Genomic DNA, 18,602 nt, shown 5'->3' with positions numbered 1-18,602 from the left:
TCAGAGGGACTGGCGTGTCTGTAATCAACAGAAATCCTGAAACTATCCACAAGATTCTGGTTGTGTCGCTTGAGTGGCACCAGCCTGATCTTGCTGCTCTTTGGATATACTCTCAGTTTTGGGTAAACACGACCCTCGATGCTCTGTGAGTGACCAGTATAACTCTGCAGCTCCAGGTGTATCCCCCCCAGGAGGAGCGGGAGAGTGGTCTCTATCAAAACACACTTCAGAATCACACAGCCTCGGTTCACACAGACCTTGAGAGCTAATCTAGTCTTACTCAGCCTCTTAAGTGAGGCTCAGAAATAAAAAAATAAAAAATAAAAAAAAAAGGGGGGGGGGTCCTTTTTCCTTTTGTTGTCTGGATAAAGTGGCCACATCAACCACCACTGCTGCTGAGCCTTTCACTCCTACAAGGCTTTGAAAGTCAACTGAACTGAGGCGGTTTGACGGCGCAATCATTTTTTAGTTAAATTACATGAGAAAAGCTATTTTTACGGTGGAGTATTGAGGATGAGTTAAAGAGTCTCACAGCCCGAGGAAAGAAGCTGCTCTGTAGTCTGGTGGCAGCAGGATGTGCAGACTGTGGCAGGAGTGGCCGTTGTCTTTCAGAGAACTCACTGCACTGATATCACTTAAGCTGGGTGAATGGGAACCAGTGGTGTTCTGGGCAAAAGGAAGATTTTTGAGTCTCATTCCCAGTTTACGGGTGGTGGCTTCATTTACTGTCAAAAATGACAAAGAAAAGCAACAAATCCTGACATCCAAGAGGCTCCAACCAGCAGAGGATTGACATTTTTGCTTGGAAAGGCATAAAAGGATTCTTCAGTTGCCACTACAAGTTGACGTTCAATCCAGTCGCCAGAAAAGATTTCAGCTAAGTGTGTTATGTGCAACCACACACAGGTTCAGTTACGTTTTGGTTGAATTTTCTGTTTCTCTCTCGTCACAACGACGCGCTGACGCTCTGGTTGGGTTCGGGCACAAAAGCCACGGTTGGTCGCTTCAGTCCTGAATTGAAATGGTCCAACTTCCTGTGACAAAAACATTAAATATCCGGTGTTGTGACTTGTTTGGTCGTCTTGTTGCCTGTAATGACGCCATCACCGTCCCTCCAAATTTCAGTGCTTTTCACACTTCAATACCAAAAACCAAAAAGGAGCTCCTTTAACTATTGCTGTCACAATTGAATCAGAAATAACCCTGTTATAAAAGTCTTTTACTGTTTGGAAGAAAAATCGTTGCCAACTATTTTGATGATCTATGAATCACTGAAGTGGTATTTCAGAGCAAAAATGTCAAACATTTAGTGGTTCCAACTTCTTAAATGTGAGGATTTGCTGCTTTTCTTTCTCATCCGTGTTATTAAATGAAGAGTCTTTGGACTTTGCACAGTTGGATGGCAATTTAAAACCACCTGTAATGAGCTTCTCTCACAGCTTTTTGACATTTTATAGATGTAACAATCACTAAATTAATCTCGAAAATCATCCTCAAATCATCATCAATGACAATCGTCAAAATTGCAGCCCTGCTTCGGCTCATTCTCTGCCTCCACTTTCCGAGTCATTCACGCAAGAAGCGCTGCTCTTTCCAGGTCTGACTCATCCGAGAGTGAATGATCACTGAGACACATGCTGTCAAGCTGCTCTTCAGCACGGCTGAGGGGAAAAAATACACAAACACTGCAGCGGAAAGAGGAAAAAGGAAACTGTTTCTCGTATCAGTTTTATTTAAATTGCCTTCTACCAAATATTGTGTCTGCGGAGTGACATGATAGAGTTATCTCAAAATTATGATTTTCATAACAAGTTAATGAGAATAAATATTCACTGCAGAGAGTAAGAAGTAAAACCACTGACTGATTCTATAAATAATTCAGTCGCTCAGTCTAAGTGGGCACAAATCTGTCAAAACTCCGGGAGAAAAAAAGTGAGACCACCTCAGGGCGAGACATCACTCAATCTTAACTCTTTCTGGTACCAGCAGCTTTGTTATTTAAATCCCTGATGTGATTCATGTGGACGTGGAGCCCTGTTGACATTCTCCCCTCCTTCAAGAACGACGCCTGAATGACCTCAGAACAACAAAAAACAAAAAACAAAAAAAGTACAAATGTCACTGGCAGTCATGAGAGGCAGGAACTTCTGTCGCCCTCCGTGTGACAGTCCCGACCGTGGTGAGCGCTCTGTGCTGACAGACAGATGTAACAGTCGAGCCTGCTGTGGCCTGAGGGTCCTAAAAAGAGCGAGCGAGGGAGGGAGACTGACAATGTGAGAGAAAGGAAGTGATGGAAAAGGGGGGAAAGGAGGAACTGGGATGGAAAAAGTGTTCAGGGTGACAGGATATCAAAAAAAGATAGAGACGAGTCGACTGAGGAGTTTGTGCCCAAAGGAGCACAGTGGTGAGTTTGTTGATGGCTGTGCTGCATATTTACTTTACACTCTTTCTTTCTTTCTTTCTTCCTTTCCTTTGTGGATATCGACATATTCTGTAAAACAGTGTGAAAATAAGGATCTACACAAACAGTGTTGCTGATAAATAACATTTTCCCTGACAGCCCTGTTTCAGCCTCATCCTGAGGGTCATCTGCAGCTCCAGCTCTGTGACTGAGAGCACCTTACAGACAGAAGAGGCTTGAGGTCCTGGTTTAACTACATGTTGCTTTTGTTGCAGCATAATCACTTTGTGCTTCTGTCAGTGGGGATATGACAGAGACAACATGGTGATGAGCATCCAACAACAAACCTTTTCTTGACCAAAGTCTATAAAAAATAGCACTTTGCGATCTGCTTTTATGCGTAAAATGTGCGCTGGAATATTTCTGTTTCCTGCAATAAGTCAAATGTGACGTGACAAAGTCGTGAGCAATCAAGCAAATGGAAAGATAAGCACGCACACGTACAAGTGAATATTAATACACTTTGTCAAATCTGGCACAGAGGTCAGTGGGTGAACTCACCAGATCTCCGAGCACTTGATCTTCGTGCGCAAAAGCAAACGCTGGCCGTGCATATCGCAAAGAGAAGTAAGTACAGAAGACTCCTTTCTTTACATGAAGGTTCCATGTCTTCTTCGGGTCGAAACTTTGAGACGGTTAAATGTTCATTTTATCGCACGTCCAAAGGCGCCTGCACAACGTCTCCTCTCATAAAAAAAAAAAAGTCGTTTTCTTATCCAAATTGTGGCGCACACTCCATCCAGAGACTGCCCGAGAGGAGAGGGCAGCTACGGTTTGACACTGATAAGATTACAGTCTGCAAAAGATCAGTGGGTTGGACACATTAACGGACGGACAGACAGCCGCTGTGCCCCCCCAGACAGGCGCGCTGACGGACGGACGATGGAGAAGGCTGTCCCGACACTTACGCGTAATGCGCAACGACAGAAAACAACTGAACGGTGGGCACGATCTCTGTTTTTTTTCTTTTTTTTTTTTCTGTCGCTTTCGTGACACGCTCCCGGTCTCAGACAGCAGATGAGATGAGGTGGACAAGCGCAGTGCAGGAACGTGGGGCCATTTAGAGCTAAGAGGATAATAAGCCTCTAATCCGCGCACTGGACACAGATGGAGAGCGTGTCTTGACGCAGAAGCAGAAGCAGAAGCGGAGGGAGCCGCTCAAGCAACGCACTACTCCATAAAAAGTACTGTTTTATGGAGCGTGCGTGCGTGTGTGTGTGTGTGTGTGTGTGTGTGTGTGTGTGTGTGTGTGTGTGTGTGTGTGTGTGTGTGTGTGTGTGAGACAACAATGCCCAAAGGGAGCAAAACAATGAATCCATTAATTAATGTCCTGCAAAGCAACTGCTGTACTCATTAATATGTGTGTACTTCAGTGTGGTCTCACCCTCAAAGAAATTACAAGTACAGTGTGTGTGTGTGTGTGTGTGTGTGTGTGTGTGTGTGTGTGTGTGTGTGTGTGTGTGTGTGTGTGTGTAAAAGAGAGAGAGAGAGATGGAGAGCAGTGTTTGCAGCTCAGCCAAATCACTTCAGAGACATTTTTTTCCCTATCAAGCAGCCCTGTGAAGAACACTGAAGAACAACAGGGCTCTGTTATCACTGATGAAGTAAAAAAAAAATCTCAGTCAAAGTTGCCCAAAGCCTCCACTGTCATGGGGGTTACTGTGAGAGTGCAGTTTAGTCCATTATGTCCTGCACAAATCTGCGTTAAACAGCGCTGCAGCCCAAAACCTTTCGTCTGCAGGGACACAGTTCTACCCTTTTTTTCCCCCCTGAATCTTATTATCATTATCTTTATCATTACCACTGAGGTACCGCCACAGGAGAATGTAACCAGAAGCCAGGAGCTGATTTGTTAAGCCATTTTCATTTCCACTCTGCTGGTCTCCTACTTAGACCTAATTCTCTGAGTCAGGCTCTCATTCTGCATTCACGCTGAGTGACGAATGACTCAAGCCGCCGGTTTGCAGGGAATAATTTTGAAAATCTTTTTTTTATCTAATTCTGTTCCAACAGCTTTTTTTTTCACCCTGACTGACCCACAATGGCAGCTGCAGAGAGCAGAGACCACAGAGACTTCTGGAGTGCTGAAGATCGTACCGCTCATTTATCAGCCAGCCTGCGACCGAGAGTGAGACGTAGCTGTCATGTTGTTCTCACAGGACATCCATTTTACCTGTGAGGTCACGACATGACAGCTGTCAGTGTTTCATAAGACCTGCTTTTAATCATAAATGGCTGCATTCATCGAGTGCTTTACAATTTGTCTGTCAAATTGCCCTGAGTATGTATAGCTCTAAAGTAAACAGCTGTAAGGACATTTGTTCCTGTGCGGTAATGTATCTGTCAACAACCCTGCTGGTAAACAAGTAAAGAGTGACAATATAATGATGAGTTTACAGATGGTATTATATGAAAACGGCTTATAATGGCTCACAATGTCCTCACATCTGTGTACAACTTCATTATAGTGTGTTATAAACAAACAATTACATGTTGAAGCGATGTTATGAAGTAATTGGTACGTCTTGCTCTTATCAGTCTCTACTTTTTTCCTCGGTACACACCTCCTCTGGGAAATCGTGTAAGAACAGGCATTTCAGGTGCGAGGTTGGAATGAAAGAGGTGCCATTCTCCCTGTTACATGTCAGGATGCTGAGGCTCACAGTGTCGTGCTCTTCTGTGGTTCCCCTCCGGTGTTCTTGTGCTCCACGCCGGCACCGCATCACCTTCATTAGCCAGCTCTGTTCCCGATGTTCTTTCCCAGCCTATCAGCTCACTTCACTTCTCCTGCTGCTTTTCCTCTCGTCACCTCTCACCTAAGTTTGATTGGGGAAGGAATTGTAATCAGAGGGGAAAAATATTCACTGACTGATTTACTATTCCTGCCTAAACAAACCAAATAAAACAAACTCTCAGGGTTGATCCGACGACAGGAGCTGTGAGAGTCGATGCTTTCTAACTTCGAACGGTGTTCTGGGACCTGAGAACAGCTTGGTTGTATTATGAACTCATTAATATTGTAAATATTAAGATTCCGAGTTTGAACTTCTGTAAAAACTACAAAGTCCAGTCTTTAGTTAGTCCTGCAGCCTCCTGCATCTGGATCCGTCTTGTCTGCTCTCACTGTGACAAACAATCTCAACAGCAAAGTAAAACAACGGCAGAAGTCATAACTAAACAAATATAACATGCAAGACAACAGAGTCAAACCACACGTCAAACAAACAAGCTAAATTCAGTCTCTGTGGGTCATATCGCGTCAACATACATAACATTAACACACACATGAAACTGAAACTCGTCTAGGTATCATAACACGATCATTTAGATTGTAATTACTCAGTTGTTCTTCTTCTGTGCAGCGTTATTGTCCATCTGTCCTTAACGAGAAAAATCAAATGGTGTAAAACAAACGAGAATTTTGAAGCATGTTGAAGTATAAAAGCCACGTTTTTATGCACTCATCCATATGATTTCAAAAGAAACTCAAAATGATTCTGAAGCTGTTATTTTAAAACAGTTGCATACTGTTGCTTTACTATAAACCTATACATGCTAAAACTTTAACAGGACAATCGCACCTTCAATATTCTGTCAAATCTGCGTATACCTTCTCAGACGGGGTCCACGCTTTGAACTTAGCAGCTCCAATGAAGATTTCGTCTTTAAAAAGGTGTAAATAATGTCTTTTCAAGTCAATGTATGATCTCTGGGCTTTTAGATACTTGGATTACGCAGTTCAGATGGGGTTTTTTTACGTAAGTCCCCGTCTACTTGAGGTGTTTAGAGGAATGCTACAGCTCTGTGAGGCTCCGGCTCAGCAGAGGGTTGGTGAGATAATGAGCAGAGTCTGAGATGATGATCAGTGTGCTGCATGAACAGGGAGCTCACTGGTTCCATCTCCTGGTCAGACATATTACAGAGAGACGGAGGGGAAACAGGCAGGTGCAGCTGGAGTCCAAATCAAACCTTAGTTTGAAAACTTTGTTGAGCTTATTACAGCTAGCGGGGGGGGGCACATCTCTTACTGTAGCCTCATCCAAAAATATATTTTTTTCAATTCAATAAAAACACAAACAAATAAACCAGACTGCTGGTTCAGAAAATTGTTTCCCACCATGAGTGGAACAACAGTCTGTAGTCAGAGGCATGCGACATGATTTGTTGGCTGTGCGGAGAACTCATTTGTTCTTTCTCACCACACCACAGAGGACATGAGAGATATCACTCTGAATTGATTTCACTCTTTGCTCGCATCAGTAGCTTTGTCCTTGTGTGCACATCACACCCCGACCTCAGGAACCTTTATCTCGGTCTGACATGTTGACGATGTCTCCCGTGGTTTTAACACATCGCATATGTCAAATAATCCTCACTGCATTCAGTTCACATCTGTTACTTATTTCATTTAGGCGACAGCTACAGTCAGTGTGACTGATGTGCTGTTTAATGTGTGACACATTAATAAAAACAGAGGTAAACAGCGTCCACTAGTGGCAGCATCTGAGTCCTGCATGCGTGTGTGTGTGTGTGTGTGTGTGTGTGTGTGTGTGTGTGTGTGTGTGTGTGTGTGTGTGTGTGAGCAGTCACCACATCTGGAGGTTCAGCGATTTCAACCTGGTTTCTAATATGCAATAAAAATGACTGAACGCCACGTAATGTTCCACCTGTAACACCTCAGATCAAATCAGACATTCAGGTTTGACACAACCACTAATTATTTACATTTGATTGAACATCCTCACAGTTACTGACCCCGTCTTCACATCTCCGAGCTGACTCCCAGCGGTGCAGCCCGGCAGGAAAGCATCCACTCTCACAGCTCCCGTCGCCGGGTCACCCTCAGCCCCGAGGCTCCAGCAGCACCAGAGCTACATATGGTGTGGATTACTTTGTCAGCACCACTGTGGCTCCCAGAGGACGAGATTTTCTCCATGAAGTCAATGATCTGTCAACACCCAGATCCACGGGTAGCGATAGAATCCCCCCGCTAGGGAACGTCTTACTTCTCAAGATCAACTCTTTGCTGATTTGGTGCAACAAAAACAAGCAGTATATTGTTGTGCCATAAAAAGTGTGTCACCTTCTACTTTACATTCTTTGACAAACAAAAATCAAGGTTGAACCAGATGATTTTGGGTTATACTTGATAACATTCAAAATGATCATTTGATGCAAATCTACATTGGGAATTAAGCAAATACAGAGTGAGCAGAGCCGACCATAGTGAAAGTTTAAAGGTGATCAGTTTCCTTTTCCCCCGATGCATGGCAAAAATCACAAGCTGGCCATAGTTGTAGGCTTCTTCTACTTGGCACTGATAAAACAAGGAGGCTGTGAGGATGCATGAAGGGTCGGCATTGTGGGCACGTCTTACTTTCAGGTAACCAGTTGATTACTGGACAACATCTCCCAGTAAACACGGATGAAGTTGTGGAGCTGCCTCTCAGAGCTAGCTTTAGCTCGTCTGCCGTGGCCAGTTTGACTTTTAACTCATCATTCGTCTTCTCAAAGTGCTTTTTCATGTGTTTTTTTGTCACAACAGCTCTCATTGTCATAATGTACTTGGGCTCCGGGTGCTGAACTAACTCTTTGAATCCCTCCCTTTTGATGTCACTGATTGGAAGCATCTCTTCGGGCCAGGGGATCAACAAAGTCATTAGGAGAGATCGCCTGAGAACCATAAATGTTTCTCTGAAATTTTGTGTCGATCGATCTTGTCAGTGTGGAGATATTTCACCTGGTAGTACAAGAGGACAAGTCGGCTGATCACCAGGAATAACTCCTCTGGGGACCATGAATGTCTGCACCAAATTTCACGGCGATCCATCATTTAGTCATTTAGATTAACGGACATCGTCATCCCAAAGAGGTCCAGCTCGGCTGAAAACAGACAGACTCTCCTCCCCTCCAGGCACGAGATCAAAACATGTGCAAATGTAGAAAACAGGACTTGATGACACATTATCACCGATCTCCCCACTCTCCCTGTCAGAGAAGAGAGGCGGGATATTCTTTTTTTCTGCTAATTACTACACCGGCAGCCATGTCACACATCAGACATCCATTCCAGCTGTCAACTCCTCCCTCCGTCATCCATTCAAGAGGCAGCTATTTCATGTTGGCCGATAATGACGGGTGAAATGACCCGTGCAATTAGCCCCTTACATGTGAGTCAAAGTGAGCCCTCAAAATGGCTGACAGATTCAATTGCAAATCAGCCCCCCCCTCCCCCCGATCAGCCCCTCGTGAACTGCAAGAAGGGAAGCGGACATCTGTTTGGTGTATTTGCGCGGGGATGATGTATTTCCATAAGGTTAAGTGAGCGAGTGAGTGGAAAGGGAAGCCTCTTCTGAGTGATTTCGTAGACCAACGTCTAGCAACAACAAGCGGAAGGCAACTGTTATTCTCGGTGACATATCTTTGGAGCGCATTCGGATGCTCAAATGGTTTCTGCATGGCCAAATGATGACAATACAGTGTGGCTCGCATGTGTGCGTGCGCTGACACACACATGATTCATCATAAAACAGTACACTGCAAGGGCGTGCGTGTACAGTGTGTTTGTACGGATGTGAAGTCATACAGTGTGTGTTTCACATCCACCAGGTAAAGTGAATTAACTACCGTAGAGGAAACAGCTTTACTCAGACCTGCTGTAGGGCAAGCAGCAACATTTCTCCTCTTCCTGGAAAGTTCTATGGCCCTCCAAATGTAACTATCAAAACATCATTTGAATGTATTATGGTCCTTTTTGTGACGATTGTAGATGGTTCAGAAGTTGACCCAAAAGCGCGGACACCAGACAGGGAGTTGATTAAATGGTAATTACTGAACACAATACAAAACAATAGCAGACTCACGGTGGTGCAGGCTGTGTGCTCTGGAAAATCCAGAGAGCGCCGGTGTCTGGGTGGCGTTTGACTGAGGAGCTTGATCGTCACGCACTTATGAAGTTATGAAGTTAGACTGAGGGCAGAAACTTTTAGAAGCCTAGAGTGAGAAAACACTGGACATGTTAGAGTCGACCATGTACCAACTAGAGCTGTTGATAGTAATCTGGCAGCAAGCAGAGAGGAGACCAGGGAGCAGGTAGGGAGGCTGATTCCTCCCAAATGAGCTGCAGGTGTGTGAGGTGGCAAACACTCTGACCACGCCCGGCCTCTCCCAGCACCACTGAAACACAAGACACAATGAAAACCACAAAAACAAGCCGCAGTAAAAGTCCAAACCATGACACTTTTCTTTCATCTCTCATAAAATAATCACGACTCGGTTGCTAACTAGATATCTTGTTAACATTACATTGATTTCTGCGCAACAGTCCTGCACGTAGACTTGTTTCGCTGTTGTTGGAAATAGGATTGGGTCTTAGTGGACAATAAAAGAAAACAAAAAATGGTTGAACTGTGCATTTGTGGTGACCGAAATCCTAGAAATCAAATTTTGTGCAGTTAAACGCTCTAATCCGTAAATGAGGCAGTGACAGTTTAATCTCTGCGTTGGTCATCTCCATAATAATCAACTGGACTTCTCCACATCTGTACTTGTCTGATCATGTGGTATACATTATCACAGATACATATACTATTTCTTCTGCCGATCCAGAACAAAAAACTCTTAAAACATTACAGCTGTGCGAGTGCTGCGGCACATACTAACGTGAGATAAACAGCTTTTTAAGTATTCTTGGAAGGGGAATGCTTGATGAGCATGCAGACACACAAAGTCCTCAGATCACTTGCACTCATCTTTCACTCTGGTTTTAATCATTAAGCACAGTGCTGCCCACATAGTTCCCTTGTTAAGTCCTCTGATAAAATTTATAAGAGAGACAGAGATAACCAACAACATCTGAATCGATAGAGAGAGATGGAAATTGACTTTACAGTCTCATTGACATTCCTCCGCTGAAGGCTGTTTTTTTTTTTTTTTTTTTGAGGTGAGGCCATAATGTGTCAACAGAAATGATTTAATCTGCAGCTTTATTCAAAGTGAATTTCTCAGATTCTCGTTGATATTCACTGCGGATGGTTTACTAGCCCAGCCTCTCGAAGGCAGTTCACAGTTGTTTCATTTTTCTGCAACAGGATCGCTCACAAAACACATGTGCAGTAAGATGATCCGTGTGCGGTTTGTCGGCTGCCTCGGCTCTATGTCATTTAAGACACAAACAAATGTTTTACGAAATTTGAAACATGCAATTATCAACAAACAGATAAATTATGTAATCCAGCATTAAAACGTCTAAAAACCAGATCTTTGTTACGTATTATAAGTTGTGTACCAACAATGTTCAAATGCAGGGAAATCCTCAGGGTCATGGTGTGTTTTATAGAGCTTAAAACGTTTCAACATTAGCCATATGCTAACGTTATCGACCAGCAGTGCACACCGAGGGCTCGTGTGGGTAAATTCAGGTCAATTCTCAGTGAATTCAGCACTCACCACAGACTCACACAGGTTCTTTTCCTCTCTCTTCTGTGTAATTTTATGTTCTTAAAGTCAATCACATTCCTCCGTTAGCTCTAGCTGACTGACAACATGATAATACAGTTTACACCCAACAGTGGAGGTCACATCAGCAGATCACTGCTGCAGTCAGGTTGATAAACAGGACTGAAGATAAATCCACGTTTAAATCCCAGAGGCGACAAAATACTGTCTGACCTCCAGGCTACCGACTTGGGGGGTAAACCAATCAGTAGTCCCGGGTGCTGGGTCATAACAGGGCACACAAGGACCAGTTTACCCTTTAAATAATGTGCTGGAGGGGCACTCAGAAATCATCTTGTCCTGGGTATGAGCAAAACTACCAGTGGCCCTACTGAGCTCTCTTCGTCTGTAAACAAACATCTGATCAGAGCAGAATCAGATGTGACTCTGGGTGTTTATACTCCAGAGGATCTGGATCTGCACCCAGCTCCTCCTGGCTCCTTCACACACAACACTTGTCAAATGTCTTTAATTTTTTAACTTGACAGAGAGCCAACGAACAGCAGAGAGGCTACATATTGTACGTTTAACAAAAATCAGAGAATCTTTACATTAAATTGTGCTTTTGCAGCCTTTGAGTCTGTTTTTTTGTGCCAAACAAAGTCAAACAAAAAAGACACTTTTCACTTCAGATTATGCAAAAACTCTGCGTAACCCTACTGGCAGGACTCCAGTTTCCTGTAATGGATATCAGCTCATGAAGCTCCTCCACGTTGAATGTCACCAGCTCATCGAAGGCAAAACAGCTTGATTTCAAACACACTGTGGTAATAAGTAGCAACATAATCTATTCAGTGTGTTTTGCCTGGCTGATTGGAAACACGTTCCCCATCCAACATCAACCAAAGGAGGAGAAGCGGGATGGGAAATCTGGAGGACTGGTCGGCGGAAAGTGTGGAACTTCTCCCTCAGACATCCGAGTACACAGACCGAGCGTCTTTCATAACAGAGCCTCCGCCACCCTCAACTCTGGAGTTCTACCACGAATTTGGACTCCATCCCTCCGAGTAGTCTGCATGGGTGGAGACAGGAAGGAGCAGAGGATGGACCCTCAGACGTCACCACCACTCCCCATCTCCCCTGTTGGACCCTTCCCTCTCTCCTCACGGCTCAGTCAGAATTGATGGTGAGCAGGGATGAACACGGTGGGGAGATTGTGAACTTGGGAGGATAATTTTGTGTTTGCAGGCGTTGGATTGGATCAACTTCAGAGGGAAGCCTTTCACGCGTCGGGCTTTGGGTCCGTGCGTCCTTGGATGTTGCGCATCGCCGCGGGCATGTAGGTGAATGTGTGCAGTTTACAGGCATTCACACACATCGATCCTCAGCATTTCTGAGCTGCAAGGAACTCGAGCTGATGAGCGCGCCACACCTTTTCCTCCGCAACTGTTAAACCATCTTCAAGATGCCGTTTATCGCGTTTGCCAGGTGATACCTGTTGATTTCGCCCCGCGCCATGTCCTGCTGCCGGACTGAAGTGGACAATGAAGTTATGGGATAGCCTGACCACTTGTTTGATACTGCTGAGCGCCGTGCACGCCGGCTCGCTGCTCCGGAGCCGACAGCAGCCCCAGTCCGCCGAGAGGAGAGGGCGCGCCGCCGAGAGTCCCCTGGAGCTCCCGCCGGTTCAGATCCGCCTGTCGGTCACCTCCCCGGGCATCGGCCGCGCTCAGGCGGACACGGAGGACTGGGAAGGGACGCTGGCTGGAGGCGAAACATGTAAGAGCCTGTGTTTGTATGGAATACCCAAAGTGCCAGAAAACATCAGAAAGTATATTTTTATTCTCATTTTTTAAACAAAAAAATTAAACTTTTATGTGTCATTTTCGAGAAAAACTACTTAATGTTCAACTCAGAAGACAAATGTTTGGCATGAAACAACTTATTGAAGTGGACATATTGTTCAGTGCATGGGCCAAGATCCATGATTCTTATTCCAGTGAGGCCTGCCTCATTCAGAGCTGATGGACTGTGGTGTTATTACCTTGTTCATATCTTCCCCACAGTGACACCACCCACATACAACATGCTTGTTAATCTCTTAGAAGCTGATGTGTAGGTTGGCAAGTAAACTCATCTTTTATTATTGGTTGATCTAATGATCATTTTCTATAACATGAAATATAAAAATGCCTGTCACAATTGGTGAAAATCCACAAATCCACTGTTTTTTATCCAACTTGAAGTCTAAAACTCTCAGTTCTGTAAAAAGTACCCAAAAGTCATATTTGAGTAAAATAAATAAATCTTGTTGAAATATGACATTGCAAAATGTTTTGAGTGACAGTGTTTACTCAAATGTGTCTGATGTTAAATTTACTGAACTATCAGAAGTAATTTTCTGGATCAAAAGTACAAGTAAAACTAAATTACACATATATTTACATGTATGTTTATACTGTATACTACGGGTATATTCTGGTTGATTATCTCATCTAGTCTTCAAAATTTTTCTGGTTATAAAATAAATGAATTAATGAGGTCATATTATGCTTTGGGGATTTTTACCTTTCTTTATTGTGTTATGTAGCATTTTTGTGCATGTAAAAGGTCTGCAAAATGGAGTTACTCCTCTACAGAAAACACTCCTTCACTGCCTGAAACACCTGGGTTTGAGTTGATCCTTTACTTCCATAAAGTGCATCACTGTGTAACAGGCTTTATATAAATATATATTTTTATATGTTCATAATATGACCTCTTTAAATAATGTATTACTTTACCTCTGATGCAACATGTCATCTGCAAAATAGCCAGTAACTGAAGTTACCATACTGGAATAAAATGCACAATACTTTTTTACTATAAGGGACAAAGAAAAGCTCAAACTCCTCACAACTTAGAAGCTTGAACCAATTTTTTTCCAATAAATTACTATTGGATTATCATTTATTATTTTATCTGTGGTGGTTTGGGCCACGAGGCGGCAGAGTTGCTGCTGAGTCTTTAATGCATCCAGTCCACTCAGAAGTAAAAGTGTCTGGTGCTGACAGAAGAATGGGATCCATTTATAACTTTGATGAATCAGATCAGATGGAATTCCTCTGAGGAAGCAAAACAATGTGTTTCCGTCTTTGCATGTGCAGTTTCTGTCACAACACTCCGTCTGTACAATAGCCAGTGTGATGTGATCAAGTGAAACAACATGTGCTGTCCGATAGGATACGTTCTTGTAAGAGCGCCACTTGTCTTAATGTGTTTCAGACGCCATGGAGGAACCGCCCCTCGATGGGTTTGAAGACGTGGTGGACTTCATCAAAGTGACCATCAGTAGAATACGGCGCTCCTCGTCATCCACCGTGTCCTCACCTACCTCCTCCTCTTCCATCACCTCCTCGCCGTTCAAAGACAACTTGAGCAGAGGGACCCGGCGAAGACGGGAGAGGAAGAAGGGGGAGAGCAAAGGAGGAAGAGGTGGAGCTAGAGTGGGGGAGCGAGGGAGGAACGCCAGGGGACGAGGTAATGGACGAGGACAGGGCTGCGTGCTCAAACAGATCCACCTCAACGTGTCGGACCTCGGTTTGGGTTACCGCTCCAGTGAGGAGATGATATTCAGGTACTGCTCCGGACCCTGCAGGAAGTCCGAGACCAACTACGACAAAATCCTTTACAACCTCGTTCACAACAGGAGGCTTCCTCCCAAAGACACGCCCCCTCAGGCCTGCTGTCGGCCAGTAGCGTTCGACGACGACCTCTCGTTTCTGGACGACAATCTTGTCTACCACACCGTTAGGAAGCACTCTGCCAGGAAATGTGGGTGTGTGTAGGGAGTGTGAGCTGGCGTCAAGCGCTGTGTAATTATAACATTCACTCCCACTTAGATATAAGAAGTTAAGGTGATTTTTCTTCAGATTTATCTCACTGTGAGGAAACTTTCCGGGATCAAGTGAGGCCGGATTCGACCCGAGTCCATCAGTTAGTAAAGGGAGGCGTTGGCATCGCTTCAGTTTTGACCCAGAGGCAATGATTCCTCATGATCCTCTTCTTCTTCTTCTTCTTCTTCTTCTTCTTGGCTCAATCTCAATATCCACGATTTTCCTTTACACCTTCCATCGCTAATGTGTTCAGTGTGATTTTAAATGTTTCCATGGATACTCGACCTAAAAGACAGACATCAATCAAACACGAGGGACAATACAGCAGACTCACTCTGTTTACTGTACAACTCATATGTTACATGGAAAAAGTAATCAGCCCACATATATTAAATGTATTTATGAAATCTTGAATTTATTAACTTATTGATATTTATTTTGTTTTTATAAAAAAGTAAGAATAAATGTTATTTATTAGTGTAATATGATATCTCAGAGTGTGCCAAAGGATTAAATCAAATAGGTTAATGATTTATTTCCATGTAAGCTTTCAAAAGACCGGGTTTACACTGCAAAAGGATCTTTTACACATCAGATGTTATGTTCAAGGTGCCCGCTGGAGTTGTAAACAAAGTTATGTGAGCATTCACAGCATATTTGTGGTCCTCACACACGGCACCATAGTGATGCAAAAGCCAGAGGGATCCAGGAAGTCCAACCAAGACCATATGAAAACAAGTACAGAGTTAATAAAAAGCTGCTATTATTGTTGCTAAATGTTTGGAAAATTGCACCTTCATCAGCGCTCCAAACTGTAATCAACTAATCCTCATTTTGATATTTTCAAGTGCCTGGGTTGCTTCTGGTTTTTGGATCACTCTCTCTCCCATTTTACAAGAGCACTCAACACAGTGTTTGTCTAAAATGTCTGAAAGGTGTCCTGTGGTGTTTTCTTTCAACAAATTTGAAGTCAGTGTTTCTCACCAAAAGAATGTTTACCCAGCTAAAGAGTTGAATATCAAATAATCGATCAATCTTATTTTGTGTGGCGCCACTTCACATGAAAAGTCATCTCATGACACTTTCTCAAATGGAGCCGGTCTAAACCAAACTCCTTTATTCATTTATTTACAGAGATCCAACATGAGCAAAGACTTGGTGACGGTGGTGAGAAGAAACTTCCCTGAAGTTACATCCATGTTCTCTAGCTTGCGGTCTTTTCTTTTGCCTTTATAGCCTGGATCACCGTGATGTCGCACAGCAACAGTCACTTCCAGGTAGACAACTGAAGCGGGATTTACATTACAGATTTTCTGTCGTAACTGCAACAGCTGAAGATAACTAGTTAGTCATGATCGTCTGACCAGTCTGACGTTTCTGTTGTGCTCATTTTACAAACTATGTTGCTTTGTTAGCATCTTTGACATCGACACCACAGTGATATCTCGACCAGCTGCTAGGTGAACTCAAGTTGTCATTTTCTTTAGTCTTAGTCCCAACAGGACAATAAATTCAAATGTAACATCAGTAAAAGTGTTGTTATTAGAGATATGACAGCAAACAAACATTGTGATTCAGTCTATTGTCACTTTGCTTCTTAAAAATATTACTCTTTAGCATTACTAGTAGTCAGAAACTCCACAGGGCACCTTTAAAGTTCCTGTTTACTCCGAATCTTATCGTTTACAACGTTCTACATTTGTGTGTCATTGGACTGCATTGTTTCCCTTTTTGTTCTGATGATTGGAGAATAGTTGCTAATTTTATGTCCTTCTCTCACATGAGTTTATGTGTTAGTGAAACGAGATTTCTTCACTTTGAAAAACAACTACAGATTTATTTTTATATGGTATCCACCTTTAACTTGTTTCATTTTAATTGATAATAAATGCATTCTACAGAGCGTGGTGTGTTCTCTCGTTACTAACACACAGCTTTAATGTCTACAACGTATTAGATTGATGTCGATTAAACCTGAGCTGTGGGGAAAACTGGTCGTTGAAACTGAACAGTAGCAGAGATTAATCGTTGTATCTCTGGGGATTGGATTCTTTGTAATATGTGAAAGGATGAATAGAATCTGATGTTATCAAATGACAGGAACAGGCATTAAACACAAAGAGAATGGAGTAGCCATACAGTAAAGTACCTCTAGAATAAGAATATAAAAGAAAGGTGAGACGGACAGTGAGGAATGGAAGATGGACAAGTGTTGAAAGATCCCACAATAAAGAAAACAACATAAGAACTGAGTAATGGAGTTAAGAGTGGATGTTGGAAGCGAGAGCGAGGACAGTGAGCAGACTGTATGATTAAACAGCGGCAAATATCCGGAGAAGACAATGATGTAGGAGTCGGAGAGCATGAGAAGAAAAGACGCGTCTTTTCTTAACTAATGTGTGGTCGATATCTGATCCGTCCGCTGCTCTCTCGCATTTCACAGCCCTTCCTCTGCACCGACTCCAGAGCTGTGAGTCAGTGCAGCGGTTCAACAGCCACGGGACAAAACCCGAGCCTGCCAACGCTCTTTTATTTTCTTATGCGACTCGCTATCTTTGTAAACGACACAGTGACTCGCTGTGAGACATCTGTGTGACCAGTAAAAAAGAGTTTGATAGACGTTAAATAATAACATTATGACATTTAAAATCTGCAGCCAGTTACTGGTACCAAAATGGTGAGTCCTGATATCAATATTTTCATAAAACAACTTGAATTTTGATTTTGCTTCCTCGTTTTTGGTCCTTTTAGACAGTCGACACTTCGTCAACTTCAGCTTTATTTGTCCCCCAAGGCCAACTGGTTTTACATCAAGACATAAATCCATAAAGCTGACCGTCCCATCAGGTTACATCACATACAAAAGACCGTCTACATAACCTCTGTTTATTCTTTGTATTATTCAGTTCAAAGCTATAAATGATGAAGTTATACTACAGAATTAGTCTAACGGCCGCCATGGGACCAGTTAAAACATGTTCCGTATCCTGTTACTGGCCTCACTGTGGAGAACAAGTTCATCAGCTTTGACGGGAAACCATTAGAGCCAACTGTCAGAGGATAGTGTCATTAGTCGGATGAGTCCTCTGCTCTTTTGTTGGTGGTGTGAGAGGAGCTTGTAATGAAGGATACTGTTCCACCTGTGTGTGTTAGCGGTTAAGCGGATGGTGTTGCAAACAGGTGTTAAATACTGTCAGAACTGTACGCGTTGACACGTTTGGTGTTACATTAGGAACTTCAAAGCTCGGGCTCAGCTAACTTATAAAACATGAACGTTTCGCTAAGGGCGCACTAACACTAGGAAATCTGTACTGAGCCCTATCACGTCTGACCCCCCAAAGTCCAGTTTGTCTGAGTACTGTCAGCGCTCCGTATTCTGCTTTCTTCACGGTTAGAAGCAATGTGGGCAACAAAGACAGCAAGCTTTACCATGTGTATTACACACCCCATGATCCTGGAGTATGAGGTGCCACGACACAAAATAAGCCACAAAAAAGTCAGTGAAGTCATGATGTTTGTTCTCGATTGCTGCGACGACACTACAAAATGAAGACGTATGTACAAGAGGAAACCGGCTGGAGCGATATGAAGGCAGGCCAGTGTGGGCCAGGTGCTTCGACATGTTACGAAACAACTGAGCCAAAAAAACCCAACTAATATTAGTGGTCGTCACCAGCAGCATGGTGTGTTTCCCATCCTACTACTCTGAGTTCAAACTTATTTATAACGATAATACTGGCTGGTGATGCAACAAAGTGGCTTTGCACAGTTTCTCACTGTCTTTCACATGAGAATAGTTGTGGAAGTGATGTTTCTTTACACAGTTATAC

The 18,602-nt window shown here is 43.3% G+C and overlaps 1 protein-coding gene and 1 long non-coding RNA gene across 2 annotated transcripts; one reads left to right on the top strand and one right to left on the bottom strand.

Annotated features, from left to right (window-relative positions):
- Positions 1-4,659: 4,659 nt before the first annotated feature.
- LOC119019779 lies at positions 4,660-9,558 on the bottom strand. Its single transcript, XR_005075149.1, has 2 exons — positions 9,325-9,558; positions 4,660-5,277 (listed from the first exon to the last, which is right to left on the bottom strand). It is a non-coding gene; the product is annotated as an uncharacterized LOC119019779 (long non-coding RNA).
- A 1,933-nt stretch (positions 9,559-11,491) lies between these two features.
- Positions 11,492-16,674, top strand: LOC119019631 (glial cell line-derived neurotrophic factor-like). Its single transcript, XM_037098410.1, has 2 exons — positions 11,492-12,676; positions 14,162-16,674. The coding sequence occupies exons 1-2, from the start codon at positions 12,442-12,444 to the stop codon at positions 14,722-14,724; spliced, it is 798 nt and encodes a 265-aa protein (XP_036954305.1). The 5' UTR covers positions 11,492-12,441; the 3' UTR covers positions 14,725-16,674.
- The last annotated feature ends 1,928 nt before the right edge of the window (positions 16,675-18,602 follow it).

The sequence above is a fragment of the Acanthopagrus latus genome, chromosome 5 (assembly GCF_904848185.1).
Source record: "Acanthopagrus latus isolate v.2019 chromosome 5, fAcaLat1.1, whole genome shotgun sequence".
NCBI classification, from domain to species: Eukaryota; Metazoa; Chordata; class Actinopteri; order Spariformes; family Sparidae; genus Acanthopagrus; species Acanthopagrus latus.
This window is presented reverse-complemented; position numbering and strand designations above follow the sequence as displayed.

What these genes read in the sequence shown, in the direction of transcription:
- LOC119019631 (XM_037098410.1), top strand. Translation starts at nt 12,442, where the DNA reads ATGAAGTTATGGGATAGCCTGACCACTTGTTTGATACTGCTGAGCGCC. An exon ending in GCTGGCTGGAGGCGAAACAT is followed by an intron (nt 12,677 to 14,161) that starts GTAAGAGCCTGT and finishes AATGTGTTTCAG; the next exon opens with ACGCCATGGAGGAACCGCCC.